Genomic DNA, 19,194 nt, shown 5'->3' with positions numbered 1-19,194 from the left:
CCCAGTTCTGATAGTCATGTGGTTTACTCAAACTAGCTTAACAGTTAGGCAAGCAATAAATTAGAGTAAGTTACTTTATTTAAACATGGCGGGGGGGGGAAGAAGAAAAAAAAAAAGATGGGTGAATAAGATTTGTTCTTCCTTTTCCCCAATCTGCTTTCCTGAGCAAGCACCACATAATTTCTAAAGGGTATTTACATTTTAGTAAAGTCTTTTGGTCACTTAATGTACATTTGCTTTTTGATTAAACAAACGAAGAAAATTTTCGGAATCCAAATATTCAATATTTGAAAAAGCTTGATGATAATTTTATTTATGATGAAGTATTTCAATGATAACATATTTGGCTGTATCACTCTAAACTAACTTTCATCGTACTGGATACATTAATACTCTTGCACGTCTTTTGGCTTTTGCTCCTTTTAACTTCTGAATTCCTCCTTTTAGGGCTATATCAGTGTAAGTGAAATTAGTGAGCTGTATGGCAATTCCACGAATATATCCCCTTCCACTCAGCCCCCCACAGATGCTGAAGCAGTTGCCACTGAGCCTACCACGGCTGTGCTGACGAGCCAGCCACAAAATAAAGAGGTTTGTTTGAGAGACATTTCCCTTTGTTTGCACTGTTCTTTTCATGGCTGCCTTTTTTTTTTTTTTTATCATTGTTTTTTTTCTTTTCATAATTCAACCTGTAACAAATGGACCCTAAGGCAAGCTGCTGCCTGCCAGTTACTGAGTCAGGTAACAGTTTAATAGTAGAGCTGGAGGATGGCTCCAGCTGTAAAGTGTCTTTGATGATGTAGGTGGGACTTTGAAGGCTAAAAAACCCGAATGCTTATGACCCAAGCAGCAATTAGTGATAATCTTTGCCTGTTAAACACTGCAGTGTAATGCACCTTTGGTGAAGGGTCTGCGGACATGATTAATGATGACTTGATCAGTGGTGCTTAGGTGTTCATTTCATGTGTTCTGTAGCTGCTCTTTTGGGTTTTTTTCCTGTGAAGTGGTAGAAATGTGTCTTGATTATTTGTGGGAGATGCGTAGCTTCTACTTATCTTAGCTATTCCACGGAGTCTGTCCAGTCTGTCTTCTAGCTTATTCTCTCTTTTTCTCATTGTTTGTGATGTTTTTTACCTTTGGTGGTGACCATAGCAAGTTTTGAATAAATCCCCTTTTAAAGGAATGTAATAACTTTATGAATGTAATGCCTTTGTGTTGCAATAAGGCAGCAACTGGTTTAGAATTTGGTGTTTCTGTGCTGCTTCTGGTAGTTCTATATGCCTTGAGAGTTGCAATACAACACGTCTCCTTTCCTGCTAAATGCTCCAACAAACACAGTGCTAAAACTGCAGCTTGTATGTGCCATATCTTTTGAGCAATTCCAAAAAGAAAACTCTGTGTGTAATTTCTCTTTTTTCTATAAAGCTAAGATCACCTCTCTGTTCTGGATTTGTGTTTCCTCACTCTCTTTCTCCTCGCTCTATTGCTCAACTTCCATCAGTCCATTGGCCTGAGGTCATGGCTACTCATGTAGATCCTATTCCTTTAACTGATACACCTCCACCTCTGCCAGCTAAGAAACACCGCAGACAACAACAGGTAACAGATTCAAAGCTGATCAGTTGGGATTATTTTGGTTGGTTGGTTTTGTTATGGTGGCCATGAAGTTGATCTGTGTGTGAAGTTTTTAGAGTGATAGGATAGATCATAAGTTGATTGTGCTGGCAGAAAGTTGCACTTAAAGGCACTGCTACTTAAAAAGCAACACAATGTATTTATTGAATGTTACTGAACCAAATTTCTCCTCATATAAACAGTCCAGAGGCAAATACTAATACTTAGGAGCCTTTGTAACTGCTAGAAGATTTGCAGCGATAAAGTACAAGTGGCTACATTTGAAATCCTAAATGAATTTTGCATATACATTTGAACAATGCCTCTCAAAAGCTGTATTGGTTTTAAGCCACCAATTCATTACAGTAACTTGTAAATAAATGCTTTCCTTTGTAATTGGGTTCCACTTGTACACCAGACTAGAGTTTTATAAAAAAAATACAAGGTACAAGGACATGTACACAAAATGTGCACATGCATTTAAGGTGCTTTCTTAATCAGCATGATTTTAATGTGATCTTTGTAGAAATCCTTGAAAGCACTGGGAAGCAGGAGGTACTCTGTATTTTAGATTTCGTTCTTTCCAGTGAAGTTCCCAGCTTACCACCTGCAGTATATGCCATGTAGAGCATAACTGACCAAGTAGGTCAATTCATTTTGTCAAAACTGTAACAAATTACATTTGAAGCATTTCAGAAATCTGGAAGAGCGCAAGAAGCAGCACAGGGAATGCATGTACATGAGCGATACTTTACCTCGCAAGAAAACGACTCCATCTGTATCACCGCACTTCAACAGCTCTACGCTTGGGCGAAGTGTCGCATCTAAAGTACGTAGTTGCATGTTACTAACAGCTTTCCAGTCTCTATACAAAAACCTGTATGATGTTAGAGGTGAGGATGGGTAGCACTGTCAGCTATGTGTAATCCCGCAAATTCAGATCTGAAATTGGCTGTGAAAGGACTTCAGGTTTATTGACATATGGGAATATATATATATATCTCTATATATCTGTGAAGCCCTCTGCACTTCCAGCCTTTATTCTGACCTCTGGAAATGCTGGGCTGTAGTACATGAATCATAAATGCACGATTATTCTTTCAAGGACTTTATTTTCAAGCTAGTTTAAATCGGTTCTAGAGACACAACAGGTTGGTTTCCTTCCTACCTAAGACCTCTAAATGGTAAGGATAAGGTTGTGTATGAAGTGAAAATAACTCTGTTGGTGATGTGGTCCATCAGCAAACAGCAGGGGGGTGGAGGTACTACTTTGAGAACATCTTGGCCTAACAGAGGCTGCACACAACAGAAACAGCCATGGCTGACTGATCTGACGTGATGCTAATACCCATGACGAAGCGAGTTTATTTTACCATTAGTCGCTGATACAAAAAACAGTCTTGAAGCGTAGTTTTAAGCATGTATTTACAAAATTTCCGCAGGGGCACTTACCATTAGGACAGAGCAACAGCTGTGGCAGCGTACTTCCTCACTGCCTGGCAACCATGACCAAAGAGTCGGAGTCAAGAAGAATGCACAAAGGTAAGACCTTTTTATTTGGTTCATTTCTGGTCAAAGTCAGTGTTCAGTTTTGCAGGAACTAAGCCTGAAACCAGTGTTGCTGTAATCAACAGGGCTGTAAAATAAAAGTTCCCTTCTTGGTGAAAAAAGCAAGCTTTAAATGTAATTTTCAGATGCTGGCAAAATAAGATATTAAGTTTATGAGGTAGGTGCACATGTAGTTTTGAAGCATGTGGTCACCAAATATAATCCAGTAAACAAGAAAAGCATATTAAAAAATACACACTGGGTTAACTGGGTAATTTCTGTGAGTGATTTTGGGGCAATATATTATGCATTGCTTTCTTTTTTTATTCCTTTTTAAAATCTTTTCATGTTGTAATCTTAAAAACTGTTTTTCATGGGCATATGTTTTTGCCTGGACAAAGATATCTTTTGAGAATCTGTAGCTGCGGTATTTTAAGTGGTTTTAAATATTTGGGCTACAAAATAGGAAAGGTGTGTTCTATCGTGGCTAGATAGCTGCATTTTTGTAATAGGGACACGGCAATTCTGGATGCAAAAGAAAGTTACATCTTTGAAACGTGGTGTTGTAGGCTATGGGATTCGGTGTCTGTTGTTTGTCAGCTTGAGTCCATACACATAATTTCTGCTTTATCGAGATGCATTATTCATGTGTCCTGTCTTCAGATGGAGTTGCTCTTCAGTGCCATCTGTCAGTTTATTTGCTTTCCAGCATCTGCATCATTGTTATCAGTAGAAGTGCCAGAGGCCCTTCCGCAGGGCTGCGCTAAGCCCGAGCTGAGGTGGGCTCCATCCTGCTGCCCTGGGACTTCCAGCGCTTCCAGCTGGGAAAGGTCAGAGAGGGCGGCTGAGGTCAGCCACACGCACCGAGGTGGCTCAACACAAAGACAGAGCTCGCTGAGGAGGGATCGTGACTTACTACATTTGCTTTATAAAGCTGATCCTGTTGGGATTTGTTGGTTTTGAGCCTCAGATCTGCGGCGAGCCTTCCACAAGCCTGCCATGTCTGGCTAACTTACCTTGAAGTATTTCAGATGCCATACAAAAGGAACTTCGTGCTCGGCTTGGAAAGCTGCTTGGATGTAGTGCGTGTGCAAGGGCGGAGTGGCTTGCGAGTACGTTCAGGCCTTGTGCCGTTGTGCAGAAAACACTTTGTTTCAGCTTGAAAATCAGTTAAGGATGTTTTGACTAAACTTTGACAAGAGGTCAAGTGTTTAAAATTAGAAATATTTCTGCAAAATGGTTGCAAAAGGGAATTTGTGTGTGACCTAAAGCACAATTACGAAGTGTTACCAAACCTAACACAGGCAAAGATAAGAGTTTTAAAAATAAATCAACCAGTTTTAACACTTATTTTTTTTCTCACCATGCAACGAAGATCATTTTAAGAGTAGTGTCAGATTTCTTGTCCTAAGGGTGAGAAAGAAAGAAAGCTCACAAACCAAAACTGAACAGTGGCCTGACGAAGAAGAGAGGTAGGAGAGTGTGAGAGAGATGTATTCATTAAGGCACTTGGCACAGCACTTGTCATATGTCACGAGGAATCGTGTGCTATACTGCCTGCCGTGCGAGTTGACCGTTATTGTTTGAAAGAGCTGGTTTGAATGGAAATGCTAACTTACGAAGAGAGTCTTAAGGGATTAATTTCTACTGGGAAAGAGGACGGTTCTACATGTCCTTTTCTGAAGCATCAGCTCTGCCGAAGGGAAATAATGCTGCTGACAGGTGCTTTGCTTGAACCGTCACAGGATTTGCACAGTAGGAGACAGAGTCAAACCACAAAGGATACAGGAATGCAGGGATTGTTTGTGGCTTGACTGCCTCTCCTAGTAGTTAACGAAGGGTTGTCTGACGTGAAGCTCCCTGAATTTATGGCTGTTGGAGGAGCTTCAGGGGTATAACTGCTTTCTCTTGCTCTGAAGTGTCGTGTTCCTAGGTTGGGGAACGCTCCTTTGTCTTGTCAACACTACAAAAATTTGTCAAGGGCTCTTTCTGCGCTGCACTGCAGAACTCGGCAAGGATGGAGACATCCGAGTCAGGTGGCTAGAGTCAGATCCTGGGGTATTTCTATCCAGCTCTACAGAAGGGCCAGAGCAACAGGCTTCAGGCACCTTTCATTCAGCCTTATAGCCGCAGCCTTAGTGAATGTCGTCGTATGAGCAGGGAAGGGACCGAGTTCCAGTCGGTGTGATTTCTGGTTTCCCCTAGCACCTCCTACCCCCATGCAGCACGCGGAGGAAACCCAAGCTTTTCTTCAAAGTCATGAGTAAAGAAAGTTCGTTTCTGTGGGACAGTGAGATTTGGGAAATGTTTTGAACATGACGTAGTATTTAAACGTACCACCCAGTACAAGTGAAATGGAATACTATTGTCAATTAAAATTCTGAAACCTTATGTGACTTCCACTAAAATCAGTGGGGCTTCAGTCTGTGTAACTAAGACTGATTTCAGCAGGCATCTTTAAGTACATCATTGAGAACCAAGCCAAAACCAAGGCATATGTCATGTCAGTGGACATCCTTGGTGATGATCTTTTTTTCCGTCGCTCTGTGATAAATGTTTATTATATAATAAATACACTTATTTCTTACAAAAAACATTCTTGAGGTAGATCAGGTTTACCTTCTTGGACCTAAGCGAGTATTTTGGAGAGGTAAGATTTTCTACCAAAGGAGTGGAACTCTGCAAATGTATAGATAATGGCTTATACTGAAAAATATGCTCTTGCTTCATTTCCTGCTCCAAAAATTAGTTGTTCACTTAAAATAGGTGATGTACAGATAAAAAGTGTTCTGGACTTGTCAAGTGTACTGAGCCACTGCTTGCTTTCCTTGCGTTTCTTTTCCCACTTGGCAGGTTTTTCACTCCACCAGTTTTCTGTGTTCGAGGTGATGTATTGCAAATGGTGCGGGGGTCTGGGGTTTACATACACCTGCACCAAGCGCGGTGATGCTGGATGTAGCCCAGCTCAGTGGCAAGCTAGGGTCTCACATGATAAACGTCACTTCATCTACGCACTTCGGAGCGCTGGCTGTCATGCACTGTCCCACAGACTGCTACGCAAAAAGGATGATGCGCTCCTGAAGCGGTATTAGTAGCTTGCTGCGTTCATTAGGGCTTAAAAACATTGAGCAAACTTCCAGACCAGATGTTTCAGCGTGTATGTATAGATGTGAGAACAAGTACGTTCAGTGGTGCCTGGAGGAAGTGGCAGCTCACGTAGTTTAAAGATAATACCTGACAATTATCACTAAACTACTAATGGTCTAAAATGAGTTTTCTCTAATAAGCTTTTTCCAGCTTTTCTTCTTGCAGTCCAAGAAGGTAAATGTAAAAATTTGAGATGAAAAAGTTGAAGATTCAGTCAGGAAATGAAGAACAGGCACTTGAGTTTGAACATGGATTTCAATCTCATTTTTTTTGTGCAGGAGCAAGTAATGTCTGGATTCAGTAGGAAAATTTTCGTAGATTTTAAAGTACTAAACAGTCTTTATTCCAGGATTACCAAAACTGTGTTTAGTCAGTCATGTAGTTCAAGAATTGTTCTTGAAATAAACAGTCAGTCAGTAAGCATAGCCTGAGTTAAGAACAACTTATAAAATGTTTAAGAGGATGCGTCTTCGATATAAATCATTAATGAAAAAAGCTATTTCTTAGCAGCCGTTCATGAAGTCTTTTTGAAGGACTGTATAAATTCACCTCCCGTGCACATGCCTTTGCAAGCAAACCATGTGCAAAAAACCCAAAAGAATGAAGAAGCTGCTATTTGGCACAGTCTAGAGATGTGAAACTGCACCCCAGAACCTCCCGTGGGGTGCTGGGGACCAAAAACCTGCACAAGGAGAGGCAGGAGCGAGGAGCGGGGGGTTGTCAGCTCAGTCCCTGTGAGAGCAGGATGGAATCCAGAAGGGAAGAGGGAATGCTTAAGATGTAGGACCAGACACAGCACTGAGAGCAAACTGTTGGGACAGAGAAGTTGGGTACCAGCAAGATGATTATTTGTATTCTTTCTAAGATCTACAGAAAAAACAATATACTGAAGACAAGGTATATATATATGTACAAATGATAAGCTTTTCAAAGCAGTTTGCTTTATTTTTTCTTTATTTTTTATATTCTTTCTCTTATCAAACTCAGGAAAAGCCAGAAAAGGTATGAAAACATCCCTTTACCTGGCTGTATCTATCACTGTCATGTTCTGGCAAATGTACCGGTTGCATCAGCACTGTCAAGTATTTCCCAAAATCTTGGACAAATTTTAAATAATTGCTAAATAATGATAGCACTTCAAAAATTCTTTTTTTCACGCTGTTAAATAACCTGTCACAACAAAACTTCTGATTAATGCTAATATCTGCAGAGCTACAGCTTTGTGCAGGCCTAATTTTTTGCTTCTTTGCTTATAGCCGCACAAGTAGAACAGAAAATACAGAAATTTTTGCAGATCTGTGGGTGACAATGACAAGGTAGACAGATGTGGGCTTCCTACCTTGGCATGTTTCCATACAAAAAGTGTCTCTTGTCATGTTAATGTCGATCTTTGGGAAGGGGGGAAAAAAAACCAAAAAAACAACACAACAACAACAACAAAAAACAACCCCAAAACATACTGGGATCTGAAATACTGAGGGTTTTTTTAACATACTTGACAGTGCCGCTTTCAGTAACAGCTTTCAGCTATAGTTCTGACCTCACCATAATCTTGTGGTGGTATATCTGGTTTTTCTGATTCTGCAATAACTCCTTTGGAATATATATAGAGATATCTTTTTAATGATACGGCTTTATGGATATTTGCAATATTTTACTCAACAGTATGGCTGTTAACAACTGTTTTACTACAGAAAATGCAAGCAACGCAACAAGAAACATTTTAGCTTTTGTATCAGCTTAGACTTGGCTGATACAAGTCTTGGCTTGTGGGAAACTTGTAGTGGAGTGCTGGGTCTTACAAGGAGTCCGATTTTTTTAAGTGCATGTTCTGTAAATAGGCACCTGAGCAGCTAAAAATTCCTAAGCAACAGATTGTGCCTGCGCAGTGTCCGTGGGGCTGGTGGCGAGGCTGCTCCGTGTCGGGATGCAGCTGATCCTGAGCTTTGAACTGCCTGTTGCTTATGGCATGAGGAGAACAAGAGAATGTCGAGTTCTGCTCTGTTCATGTGAGTGCGTCTCATTTTGCCATCTAACGGATGTGTATTTCTTGCAGTGTTTAGTTACGTTTGCATGATTATGTAAATGTAACTGATAATATGCTTTAGGTGAAAATGGGTTCTTTATTTTCATGGAACGTTGACTTTCCTTTAGGAGAGTATTTGTAATATTGCTGTGTTTCTCTGTGCCTTTTAGATGAGTTGATTTTTCAGTGAAATGTAAGAGGTGGAGTTGAGACTTCTGAGCAGGCAAGGTGTTTGCCAAGGGCTCAATAGAAAAACATGCATTTAAATAAAGTTCTTTCAGTAATTTGCTTTTTTTTGTTTGTTTTTTTTCTCTCTCTTTCCATAATGAATAATTGATAACGATTTCACAGGAGCAATTAGTCATTCCAAAGGTTCGAGTATGAAAGGTAATTGCTTATCCGCAGTAACAGCAGCATTTGCCATAGCAACGGGAATAAACCAAACCGCACATGTGAATCAGTAACACCTGTGTTGTGTGACGCTATTACCTGTGACTGCCGGGGTGGATTTGTGTCCCTTTTGTCTCATTTACTAATCGGTGGAATTGAACTTTTATTGAAACTTAGTGTTCTTTCAAATGGCAATTAAAGTCCTATTAGTTCCTTGGAAACCAGCTTTAATTGTCTACCAGAAACCTTTGTATAGTACAGAGGGAAGCGAGGTGGGAGGAGGAAACATATGTACCTTGGAAATGCTTGTAGGGCATGATTACCTTAATAATAGGCTTTATTTATTCTGCTTCAGTCATGCTTTTCAGATACCTTTTGGAGAATATTCTGGCCTTTCCAAGGTAGAGCTGTGGTTGTTGGCTCCCTGAACTGGGACTCTCCCCACTCCAGCATGGCACAAAGTACCAGGCAGTAACCTCGTATGTGCAGCTAGATGATAAGAATAAGGCAGGAAGATATTCCCACTTTAAGCATGTTTCCCCTAACATCAGTGTCTTAATGGTGTCTAGTAAAAAATTTTTATCTTGACTTTGCAGCAATTTGTCCGGTTGTCTGCATTTTTCCTATGTCTGTTTACCTTAAATGTGCGGGATGTCTGTGGCTGCCTTCCCGTATGGATGGGAGGTTTCTGTGTAGTCTAACAGCCCTTCCTAATCTCCCAGCTCTGCCACCAGCTCAGATTTTGGGTCAGGAATGTGCAGAGAGAGTATTGTAAACGCCAGTGAGTATCAGCACTGTAAGAAGGTCTCGCTTCTCGCATTCGTTGAAGGAAAGGACGAGCAGGCCACTTGCATTTGTAATCACATAGATTAAACAAACCGTAAAAGGGCGCTGTAAAATAACTTCAGCAGCTGAAACGACAACTGTCATTATACTCTCCTCTTCATCAGGCAAGCTCACACCTCTGGAAGCCTGTGTAAATACTGCTGCATTATTGATAAAGAGCAATGGAGACATGAAATAAAAATAATTCTGAAGAAATATTTTTAAAGGAGACGTAGCCAAACAACGTTCCCTGTGTTCAAGGATGACCTTTCAGAAAGGATAATTTTGTGGAAAAATAACAGCGTGAAGACCTTAAATGTTGCATCAACCATATTTTTCTTTACAGTAATTGCACTGTAGGGGTCTGTTTCAATCATGTAGGGCGAACTGCAGCTTCAGAGCTCCAGCAAAGTACCTCTACACTAGTAACTTTGATGATGCAACAAGTAGCCTGTGTAATTTCAGCTGAAACTAAAAGCCCAACTTGCAGTTACCAGAAAGCAAAGTTCCTTAATGTGTATTAAATACACATTCAGCAACATCAACCAAACAAGTACTCAAGACCGTCAAATATCAGGACCTTTTTTTTTTTTTTCTCTTTAATCACTATTAGTTTTTCTAGATCCCTGAGTTTAGCTGTATTACTTTCCAGATTAGGCTTAATTTTCATTTTCAAATGTAAATTTCACTAATTCAAATTAAATTTTTATATATTTAAGTATATATACACGTACAAGAATATATATTGAAAAATCAGCCATACTGTTCAGCATTTATTTGTGTCCGCCAAAGGTAAACCAAGTATTTAAAGGTTTCATTTCAGTTATGATTAACATGTGAAATTAACCATAACATTGCAGTACCTTGGTCACAGCACAGTTAAGACTGTGGTGGTGTTCAACATGCTGGTGCTGCTAACAGGTTATGTTTGGGTCACAAAAGTTCTGTGTAAAACCAATGTTTCCTCTGTACTGTGTAGGGTATAACCATCAGCGTATCTGTGAAAACCAAAGGCAGAAGTCCCCTGAGTTCTACAGCAGAACAGCGTCCGAATCAAATGTGTATCTGAATAGTTTCCATTACCCAGACCGCAGTTACAAGGACCACGCCTTTGATACATTAAGCTTAGACAGTTCTGACAGTATGGAGACAAGCATATCGGCATGCTCACCAGATAACATTTCCAGGTAAGTCATCTTTCTTTTTGATGTAGTAATGGTCACAGGGTTATGATGAAAAAAGAGAATATGTACGTGTTGATGCTATGGTAATATGGGTGCTGCTAACTGGTTAAGAAAAATCTGAAATCATTAGACAGGCATATTTGTGTAGCCCTTTGGGATCAGGTTTAACTATCGTCTCGCCTGTTTATTTAAAAATGGAAAATAAAAATACGGAGAGGCTGAGTGGTAATGCTTGAAGGCCACAGAGAAATCGGTGTCAGTCCTGAACTGAAATGATGATGCATCGTCGATGCTCTTCTCAGAGTGGGTAATACCTGAGCTTCCTTCCCTGGTCACTCTGGGGAAGGAATTTCCTGTGATAGGAAATGTCTCAGAAGACATCTGCCAGCAATGAAGTACACTTGCTCCGCAAGTCCAGCGTGTTAACTTACTGGAGCCTTATGTTGAAACACTTCGGGTTCCTCTGGCAGTCTTTTTTTCCTCTCCCTGTTCTGGGTCAGTAAAAATAGAGAGATGACACCGAAGGGCTTTGAGCCCTCAGATGTTTTCCTCATCCTCAGAGGCTGTCAGCTCATGCAGCACTCCTCAGATAAAAGGAACGTCGGTGATCTGTGTTAAAAGTCCAGCAGAGGCTCAAAATCATGTGCGAACAATTTTCTTCCAACAGCCTGGTTTTAATGATAGCGCTTTCATTTCTCCTTGCAGCCCTGCCCCAGCAGTTTCACAAGCGTAAGTGGAGGCTGATAATTAAGTACAACGTTGTCACAGCATTAAGAATCCCTTGTGAACACAAGGACAGCTTTTTTGGCTAGCATGTCGTGCTTTATTAAGCATCTGATTCCTGTAACAGGGTATCAACCCACTGATTTGTCTCTTGTAGCCGTTATCACTGCAGTGTTAGGGGTTTCAGAAAATACCAGTGGCACTCATTCTGCTGACTGGTTTTTTTGCTGGTTTTTGTTTGGGTGTTGGGTTGTTTTTTTTTTCCTTTGGTTGGTTGAGTTTTGGGGTTTTTTTGAAGTAAAAACATTAGGGCTCAGGTTTTGGGGGATTTCTGTTTTAAATACATGCATGGTTGGCAAGTTTCTGATAGCTGGTATCAGGCTGTGAATTAACTTTATCTGTGCAGTGATCTAACATTGCAGTGGTATGAAATCTGTTTCTCTTTGGCGTGCTGCTCTGATGATTTTGGAGGAAGATGGCAAGTGTCTGAGCTACCTTGGGGCTATCCAGTAAGTGGAGTCTTCAGCCCAGGACAGCTGTTGAATTTCACTGATGCTGTTTGCCCTTCTGCCTCCCTCTGGCTCTTCTGTAGCTTCCAGCCAATGCTGGAAGAAAAAAAAAAAAAACACAACCCACACACAAAAACCCCAAACCAATCTAAAAACCAGAAAAGGACCCATTTCAACACCTCTTTCAGTTTCTCACAAGGCAAACTTTAGTGAGGGAAGAAAAGTGTCGACTGATCTTGTTGATAAAACTTGGAAGATAGGCAGTTAACTTTCCTTGATAAAACTTTCCTTAGGCAAAACCAATTCACGTTGATTTAGATGTTTGAGAATCTTTTCTAGCCATATCAGACTTGAAAGGAAAACATTTTATGATGCTTTGTTCTGACATATTTAAAATATATATTTTACCTCTTATAAGGTGAGAGAGACTTTTCTTTGCTGGAAATGCATAAAATCTGTCTGTGCTCAAAGTACAGAAGAGACTGAACTGCTGTAGTCATTCATCAATTCGCCAAACAGTAGCTGCTCCAAGGTTCATTACCAACTTATTTTTCATGGCTGAGGTTTCAGAGATTGTGATCTCCTGCTGTGCATTAATTTCTGGGAGAAGGATAAGCAAATGAAGGATGAAATAATTTAACTAAGCTGAAGTGTTAACCAGTTTAATGTGGGAAAACCTACTGCAATTAAATGTCTTCCAGGTTGCTCAAATGACTTAATTTATGGCCCCGTTGCTTTTATTGAAGTTATTTGATGTACATTCTTTTGGCCCAGCAAACAAACTTTGGTCAAACTAGACTTGGGCATCTAAGTCAGTGGCCTCATTTTTTTCAGAGCCAGTAAGCTTTTAGAGCTCAAACAAATTCCAGATGGATTATACCTTTTCTGCAAGCTCGGGTTAAATGACATATGTTATTTTTATATTGTCCTGTATCCTGTCATGAAACATATCCCCAGTATCAGAGAAATGTCTTCTGAAGACTGTCACACTTCTGACAAACCCGCTCATCTTACAGGCATGAGCATTAGAGGTATGCTCAGAAAGTAAAGGATGTTGTTCTTACTTTTTTTCTTTTCCTTGTCCATGACTCATATCTGGCCTACTTCCATTCTACCCGTGTCCCTTCACACTGGTCTGTATGCTGTTAAGTAGCACGAACAAATCTGCTGCTTGACACCCACGTCCACTTGAGTGGTCAGGTAGCGTTTTCAGTGCAATCCCAAGTCAAGTTTCTCTCTGCCCTAAACAGCTGAATCCATTCTGTTTCCTCGTGTTGTGCTTTAGTCTAATGGCCTTAGTAATGGTAATGCAGTAATATTTAACACCAGCTGTTTTTCTCGAACAGCATAAGATGAAGAATAAAATGGAGAGCATGCCGTGGAAATGCCACAGTTGAAATGGCTGTTAAATTGAGATGTGACAAAGACATTGTATTGGAGAAAAGGAACAACAGAAAAAAGGACAGGCAGAGGTGATAGCTGCGTTGTGCTGGGCCAGGAGCTAGCGCTCTTTGTGATTACCCTTGTTTCTTTGGCGTGCTGGTTACTTGAAATAGTAGATCCTTCCTGACACCGTCACTGAATGGCCTTTATGCATATCTCTTAGTCCTCCTTATTTTTTTCGAGCATTTTTTGATGGTGAGCTCAGTGCGACACAAACTAGAGACAGTCTACAGCCAGAAACACTGGTATATTCAGATGGCTGCTAATGCCAGCTCTGGGGGTCTGTGGTGTGTTGTTGGGACATGGTGACCACCTCCATCCATCGTTTGTTATCTGGGAGAAGATGACAGATCACAGGGAGCTGGTGAGATGCATTATTAGGCACTTGAGTCTGGATTTTTTCCTAAGTATGCATGGGGAATGCGTACCATGGGGGTGTACCATATACTTCATCCATCATTTTTTGTTAGTGCCTGGTGTACTGAATTGGATAGAACAGTATCAACTCCATTCTTAAGCTGTCTAACGTTGGACTGTAAAATACGTCTTTAAATACTAAATATTCTTTTAAATAACTCTTGACCTTTTTTGTGCAGTGCTAGCACTTCAAATGTTGCAAGAATAGAAGAGATGGAGAGACTTCTGAAACAAGCACATGCTGAAAAGACTAGGCTGCTCGAGACCAGGGTGAGCATAATTTTATGAGTAAAATTGAGTGGGCTTGTTAGTTAGGTAATACCCTCCTAAACACAACACTGGACCCTAAATAGTTTACACCTAGTAGACACTTAAAAAATTACCTCTGCCCCCTTAGTTTAGTCTGGTTTCACCCTCACACTGTATCTTTGACCCCCTAGGCAATAGCTGCTGTCTCTGGGTGAGCTGGTAGCAAATTGCCACCAGCAGCTAGGTCAGCATTGCTCCTACACCTGCTGGGAGAGCTGCTTAGGAAGAACCTTCTTTAGTTGTAGAGCGGTAGTGTTTGCAATTCTGATTCCAATTCTCGGTCCCCTTTGCTGGATACATATTTCTGACTGCTTAAGAGGCAAAAAGGGATTTAATACTAGCTTAGAAATGACATTACCAACTATAGTTTCACATATAATTGAAGTTCTGCATGTGCTGTGGTATTTAGGAACGGGAGATGGAAGCTAAAAAACGAGCTCTGGAAGAAGAGAAGCGCCGCAGAGAGCAACTGGAGAAAAGACTGGAAGAAGAAACTAGCCAGAGGCAAAAATTAATTGAAAAGGAAGTCAAAATACGTGAGAAACAAAGAGCACAGGTGAGATATGTTGACGTGAAATGTTTTTTAAGTGCAAGACTTTCCCTTGATATACAGAAGCGACTAAATGTGTTTCTGCCAATGGTAAACAGACCTGCTTTTGGTTGAATAGATGGAGTTAATATTTCTGAGGTGTAACTGTGCTGCTAAAGGTATGTTTGGGCTCCTGGAGCCTTAGATAGATGCCCAGGTATTCATTTAAAGTTAAATAATAGCATAGGTATCTATTTAACATCTTATATCTCAGCTACAAATATTAATCCTAAAAGGTTTGTTAGTATGGGCAGAGCAGAATTTTTTAGCCCAAACAACAGAAATTTCTAAGTGTGTTAATTTTGTACACCATTGGTGGTTTGTGGTTTTTTCTTTCTTTCAATACATAAAACATCTTGGAATGTGAATTGTCTCTTCCAAACATCTGACTGAAAACAGATTAAGAAGCTTTTCCAGGTTTTTTTTCCACGTCTACTGCAGAGAGGAAATAGTATTTTTTCTAATGTTACTGGGACTAGACAACACGAGAAACATTATTTTTTTAAAAGTGTTACCTACTACATCTTGCTTCTTGTTAGGATTTAAATGTATCTTGAGCTTTCTTTAGGCTTAGAGGTCTTAGTATTTGTGGTGGAATAAATAGGTAAGATCTATACGGTACAGCAAACAGACTAGGCAGTCATTTTATCATTAGTATAGTATAGCAAGACAGTGTCTCCATCTTCATGTATGTATCTGAGTGCAGAAGATTCCATATCATATTTGAATATCTTTCTGCTTTTATCTGTGCTACCTTTGCTAATTTTTCATGAGCTACTATTATATGTTTTTATGAACATTCCTAAAAAACTTACCTTTCTAATTGATAACACCAAATCAGAACAATAGGGCAACCCCAGAGGAAGTTTAAACTGTTTCTGGTTAAACATATCCATTCCTTTGTTTTTACATATACAATGTAATTACGAAATGTTAAATTTTACATGTATTTTACCTGAATGCTTTCATTTTTTCTAAGAACTCAAGTACGGTGTAAGCAATGATACAATGCTCATATCTTCATCACAAACTGGAGCTGCATGTGTTGTAATAGAATGCCCTATCAGTTACTGCTAATTGGCAAATTTGGCAGAGAGATGGAATTGGCAAGAAGACAAAACGTATCTGTCAAAAATAATGAATTTTTGGTGAACTTTTTTCTTTCCTTTGTATAGTGAAACCTAATTTTTAATTGGTTTGTAGCACTTCCTGACATTCAGAAATGTAAACTGGGGGAAGGAACTACACCTTGCACTTGGCAAAGCTGGTGCCAGCTTGTATCATACGGGACTGCGTAATTTTAGAAGGGTGCTAAGAGTTCTTGCGAGCAATACAGCTCCCACTGTGCCAAGAGGTTCCTGAGAATGCAGTGAGGGAAAGTCCCTTCGATTTGTGACTCCCAGTGGGATTTCACAGGCTAACTTTAGGCATGGAGCAGGGGTTGATGAGGTTCTCCGCGTCACTGACTTCTCTGGAGTCAGCAGGGGGAGAGGGAGATGCTCCTTTCCTGGGTCATTCAAAGCACCTAAATTCAGCTGTTCTGAATCACCCAGCGATGCAGCCTTCGACTGCAGCAGGAGCCTTGGGAGACTCGTCTTCTGTGCTTCAGACGAGGGGGTGAGGGATGTGCGTGGACCCTTCCGGCACAGAGAACAAGCATACTCACTCGCTCGGCTGGCAGAGGTCCCCAGTCGCTGCCTCCTGCTCCGTCTCCCAGCTGACACTACCCAGGCTCGATGCAGTCTGGTTCCGCACCCAGGAGCGAGGGGCTGTTGGCTGTGCTGCTTCGCTGCCCCGTGCAGAGGGTGTGCTGCAGCGCGCTGTGCGGCTGGCTGCGAGCTGGCTACCACGTTTGATTTGGTCAGAAGACTAGAATTCTGTTCTGTTCAGAGCAGTTCCTATGAAACTAACTAGCAATTATAGTTCACTCTCCTGATTAGTTCTGTCTGTGTAGCATGCTCTTACTGTTTATATTATACTTTGCATGAAAATAACTGTAGCAGTAAAATCTTAATGGGTGAGATATGTGTAGCGAGTAGCCCAGAGAAGTAAAGGGTTTGCTTAACATAGGGTCACAGAATGGTTTGGGTTGGGAGGGACCTTAAACCCCATCTCATTCCAACCCCTGCCACGGGCAGGGACCCCTTCCCCCAGCCCCAGCTGCTCCCAGCCCCGTCCAGCCTGGCCTTGGGCACTGCCAGGGATGGGGCACCCACAGCTGCTCTGGGCAGCCTGTGCCAGTGTCCTGTCACCCTCACAGTAAAGAATTTCCTCCCAATATCTAATCTAAGTCTCCCCTCTGTCAGTTTAAAGCCGTTCCCCTTTGTCCTGTCACGACATGCCCTTGTATAAGCCTCTCCCCAGCTTTCTTGTTGGCCCCGTTGGGTGCTGGAAGCTGCTCTAAGGTCCCCCCGGAGCCTTCTCCAGGCTGAGCAACCCCAGCTCTCCCAGCCTGTCCCCACAGCAGGGGGGCTCCAGCCCCCTCAGCATCTTTGTGGTCTCCTCTGGACTCGCTCCAACAGGTCCATGTCCTTGCAACATCAGGCAAATGAAGTTTTTACACTTCATCTAAAGCAGCAACACACCATTACATTTAATTAATATTTTAATTCTCAAACAACCTTTCTGTGCTGTGGCCCCTGTTTTACCAGCTTATCAAGTGATGATTTCAAGAAACTCCTATGCTCTAATCTGGCTTTTATAAAGTTATTCAACACTTTGTAAAGTTACAAGTTTTAAGGGTTTTTCTTTTAAAGAAAATCAGGGCTGCAGCAAAAGCTCTTATTTTTCTCACGTTCGTTCTTAGAATGTATGGGCAGTTTGCAGTTAGGTCCTTGCAGTGGCAAGACTGAAGAAAAAGTTTAAGACTTGTGTTAAAAATAATCTGATTTTCTTTTCTTTACTTCAGGCCCGCCCCTTGACCCGCTACTTGCCCATTAGAAAGGAAGACTTTGACCTACGGAGCCACATTGAAACAGCTGGTCACAACATCGAGACCTGTTACCATGTCTCCCTCACGGAGAAGACCTGCCGGGGCTTTCTGATTAAAATGGGAGGAAAAATTAAAACATGGAAAAAACGATGGTTTGTTTTTGACAGAAACAAGAGAACTTTTACCTATTATGCAGGTAGGTTGCAAGATCACTACTAGGTTATATCTGTCCCTCTGTTTTCCCAGTCAGCCTCAGCTGAGTTATGAACATGTAGGGAGTCCCGAATAAAGCTTATTTCCATTTCATCAGGTGTTTTACATGTACACTTAGAGCTTGTGCAGGCCCTTCCCTACTGTGTTCAGTCCTAATGCCAGGTAAGAGAGAAATGAGCGTAACAGACAAAGGGAGAGATGTGGATAGGCAGGAGGAAAAAAATGGAAGATGACCAGGCTCCTGGTACACAGAGTAATGGCTCCACATGATTTATATTTAAATATTATACACTTCACCCAATGACAGAATGATTTCGTGTACCCTTCATACAAGGATATGATTTATTATATAATTATTTATATAAATTGTATACTTACCATGAAAATTAAATGGAATGCTTCTGCAGTCCTGTTGCTTGATGTGCTGAAAAGTCTTTCAGGAAATTAAATATGCAGCAGTAGACTTTTTGAGTTTGCCATATTTTGAGAGTCTTAAGGAATTTCATATGAACAACATGCAATACTCTAAAGAGGTTTCTGTACCCTAAGTTGTGTTATACAATGTCTGGATCCATTATAAGCATTATGCTAATTTGTTATCTTGGAGTAAACCCAGAAATTTGGAATTTAGGAACATGTATGTCTCTCTGGTGGCTGTGCCTGGTTTGACTTTGAAGTTTCAGAGGAAGCCAGAAAAATGGCTTTCTGTCCTGAATATTTATTGCCAGGAGAGGCTAGACAGGGGCATATGTGGGATGGTCATTGCTGAGAAGCAGAGGAAAACATCAAGGACAAAAACCACCCAAACAGTTCCATTTCTTTTTATGACATTACTGCTTTCCAGCATCTTGTAAGGAACTTAAAATTGATGGTAGGGTTATACATTGCTCAGTCCATCTTTTTTAAAAACATATTTTAATTCATTACAGACCCACTGAATATTTCTTACCCGTTTACAGTAATACTATGAAGAATGTTAAGAACAAAATAAAAAAGTTTGTCACATCTGGCTTATTGGTTAGCAAGGCCTGTAGAAAACAGTAGTGTTCCCATCTGGTACTGATTTTTTGGGGTTTGGGGCTTGGTTGGTTTTGGGGTTTTTTTAGAAGTTATGTTAATAGTTAACAGTTTTGGGTTTGAGTGTAGCATAGTTGCCATAATGCAATTTTAATTACCAAAGAAAACTTTTCATAATGTCTCAAGAAGTTTGGCCAACAAACAGTTTGATGAGAATTTTGTACCAGCTGCACAAAAATGCAGCTGCTTGTATGAGTAAGGATCCATCTAGATCTTTAAATATATAGTAGACTTCCAAAATAAATATT

General features: G+C 40.7%; 1 protein-coding gene across 5 annotated transcripts in view; it reads left to right on the top strand.

Moving 5' to 3' along the window:
- Positions 1–19,194, top strand: part of PHLDB2 (pleckstrin homology like domain family B member 2) — a 126,336-nt gene that overhangs the window by 102,642 nt on the left and 4,500 nt on the right. For 4 of the 5 annotated variants that reach the window (XM_056328213.1, XM_056328214.1, XM_056328215.1 and 1 more), the window contains 7 exons: positions 448–591; positions 2,303–2,443; positions 3,057–3,156; positions 10,530–10,737; positions 14,006–14,096; positions 14,545–14,691; positions 17,633–17,852. In XM_056328213.1, coding sequence (XP_056184188.1) covers positions 448–591; positions 2,303–2,443; positions 3,057–3,156; positions 10,530–10,737; positions 14,006–14,096; positions 14,545–14,691; positions 17,633–17,852 — 1,051 coding nt within the window. The remainder of the gene's footprint in view (positions 1–447; positions 592–2,302; positions 2,444–3,056; positions 3,157–10,529; positions 10,738–14,005; positions 14,097–14,544; positions 14,692–17,632; positions 17,853–19,194) is intronic. The other variant, XM_056328216.1, reaches the window with a different exon arrangement.

This window comes from Falco biarmicus, chromosome 2, assembly GCF_023638135.1.
Source record: "Falco biarmicus isolate bFalBia1 chromosome 2, bFalBia1.pri, whole genome shotgun sequence".
NCBI classification, from domain to species: Eukaryota; Metazoa; Chordata; class Aves; order Falconiformes; family Falconidae; genus Falco; species Falco biarmicus.
The sequence above is the reverse complement of the archived record's forward strand: the minus strand, read 5'-3'. Positions and strand labels throughout refer to the sequence as shown.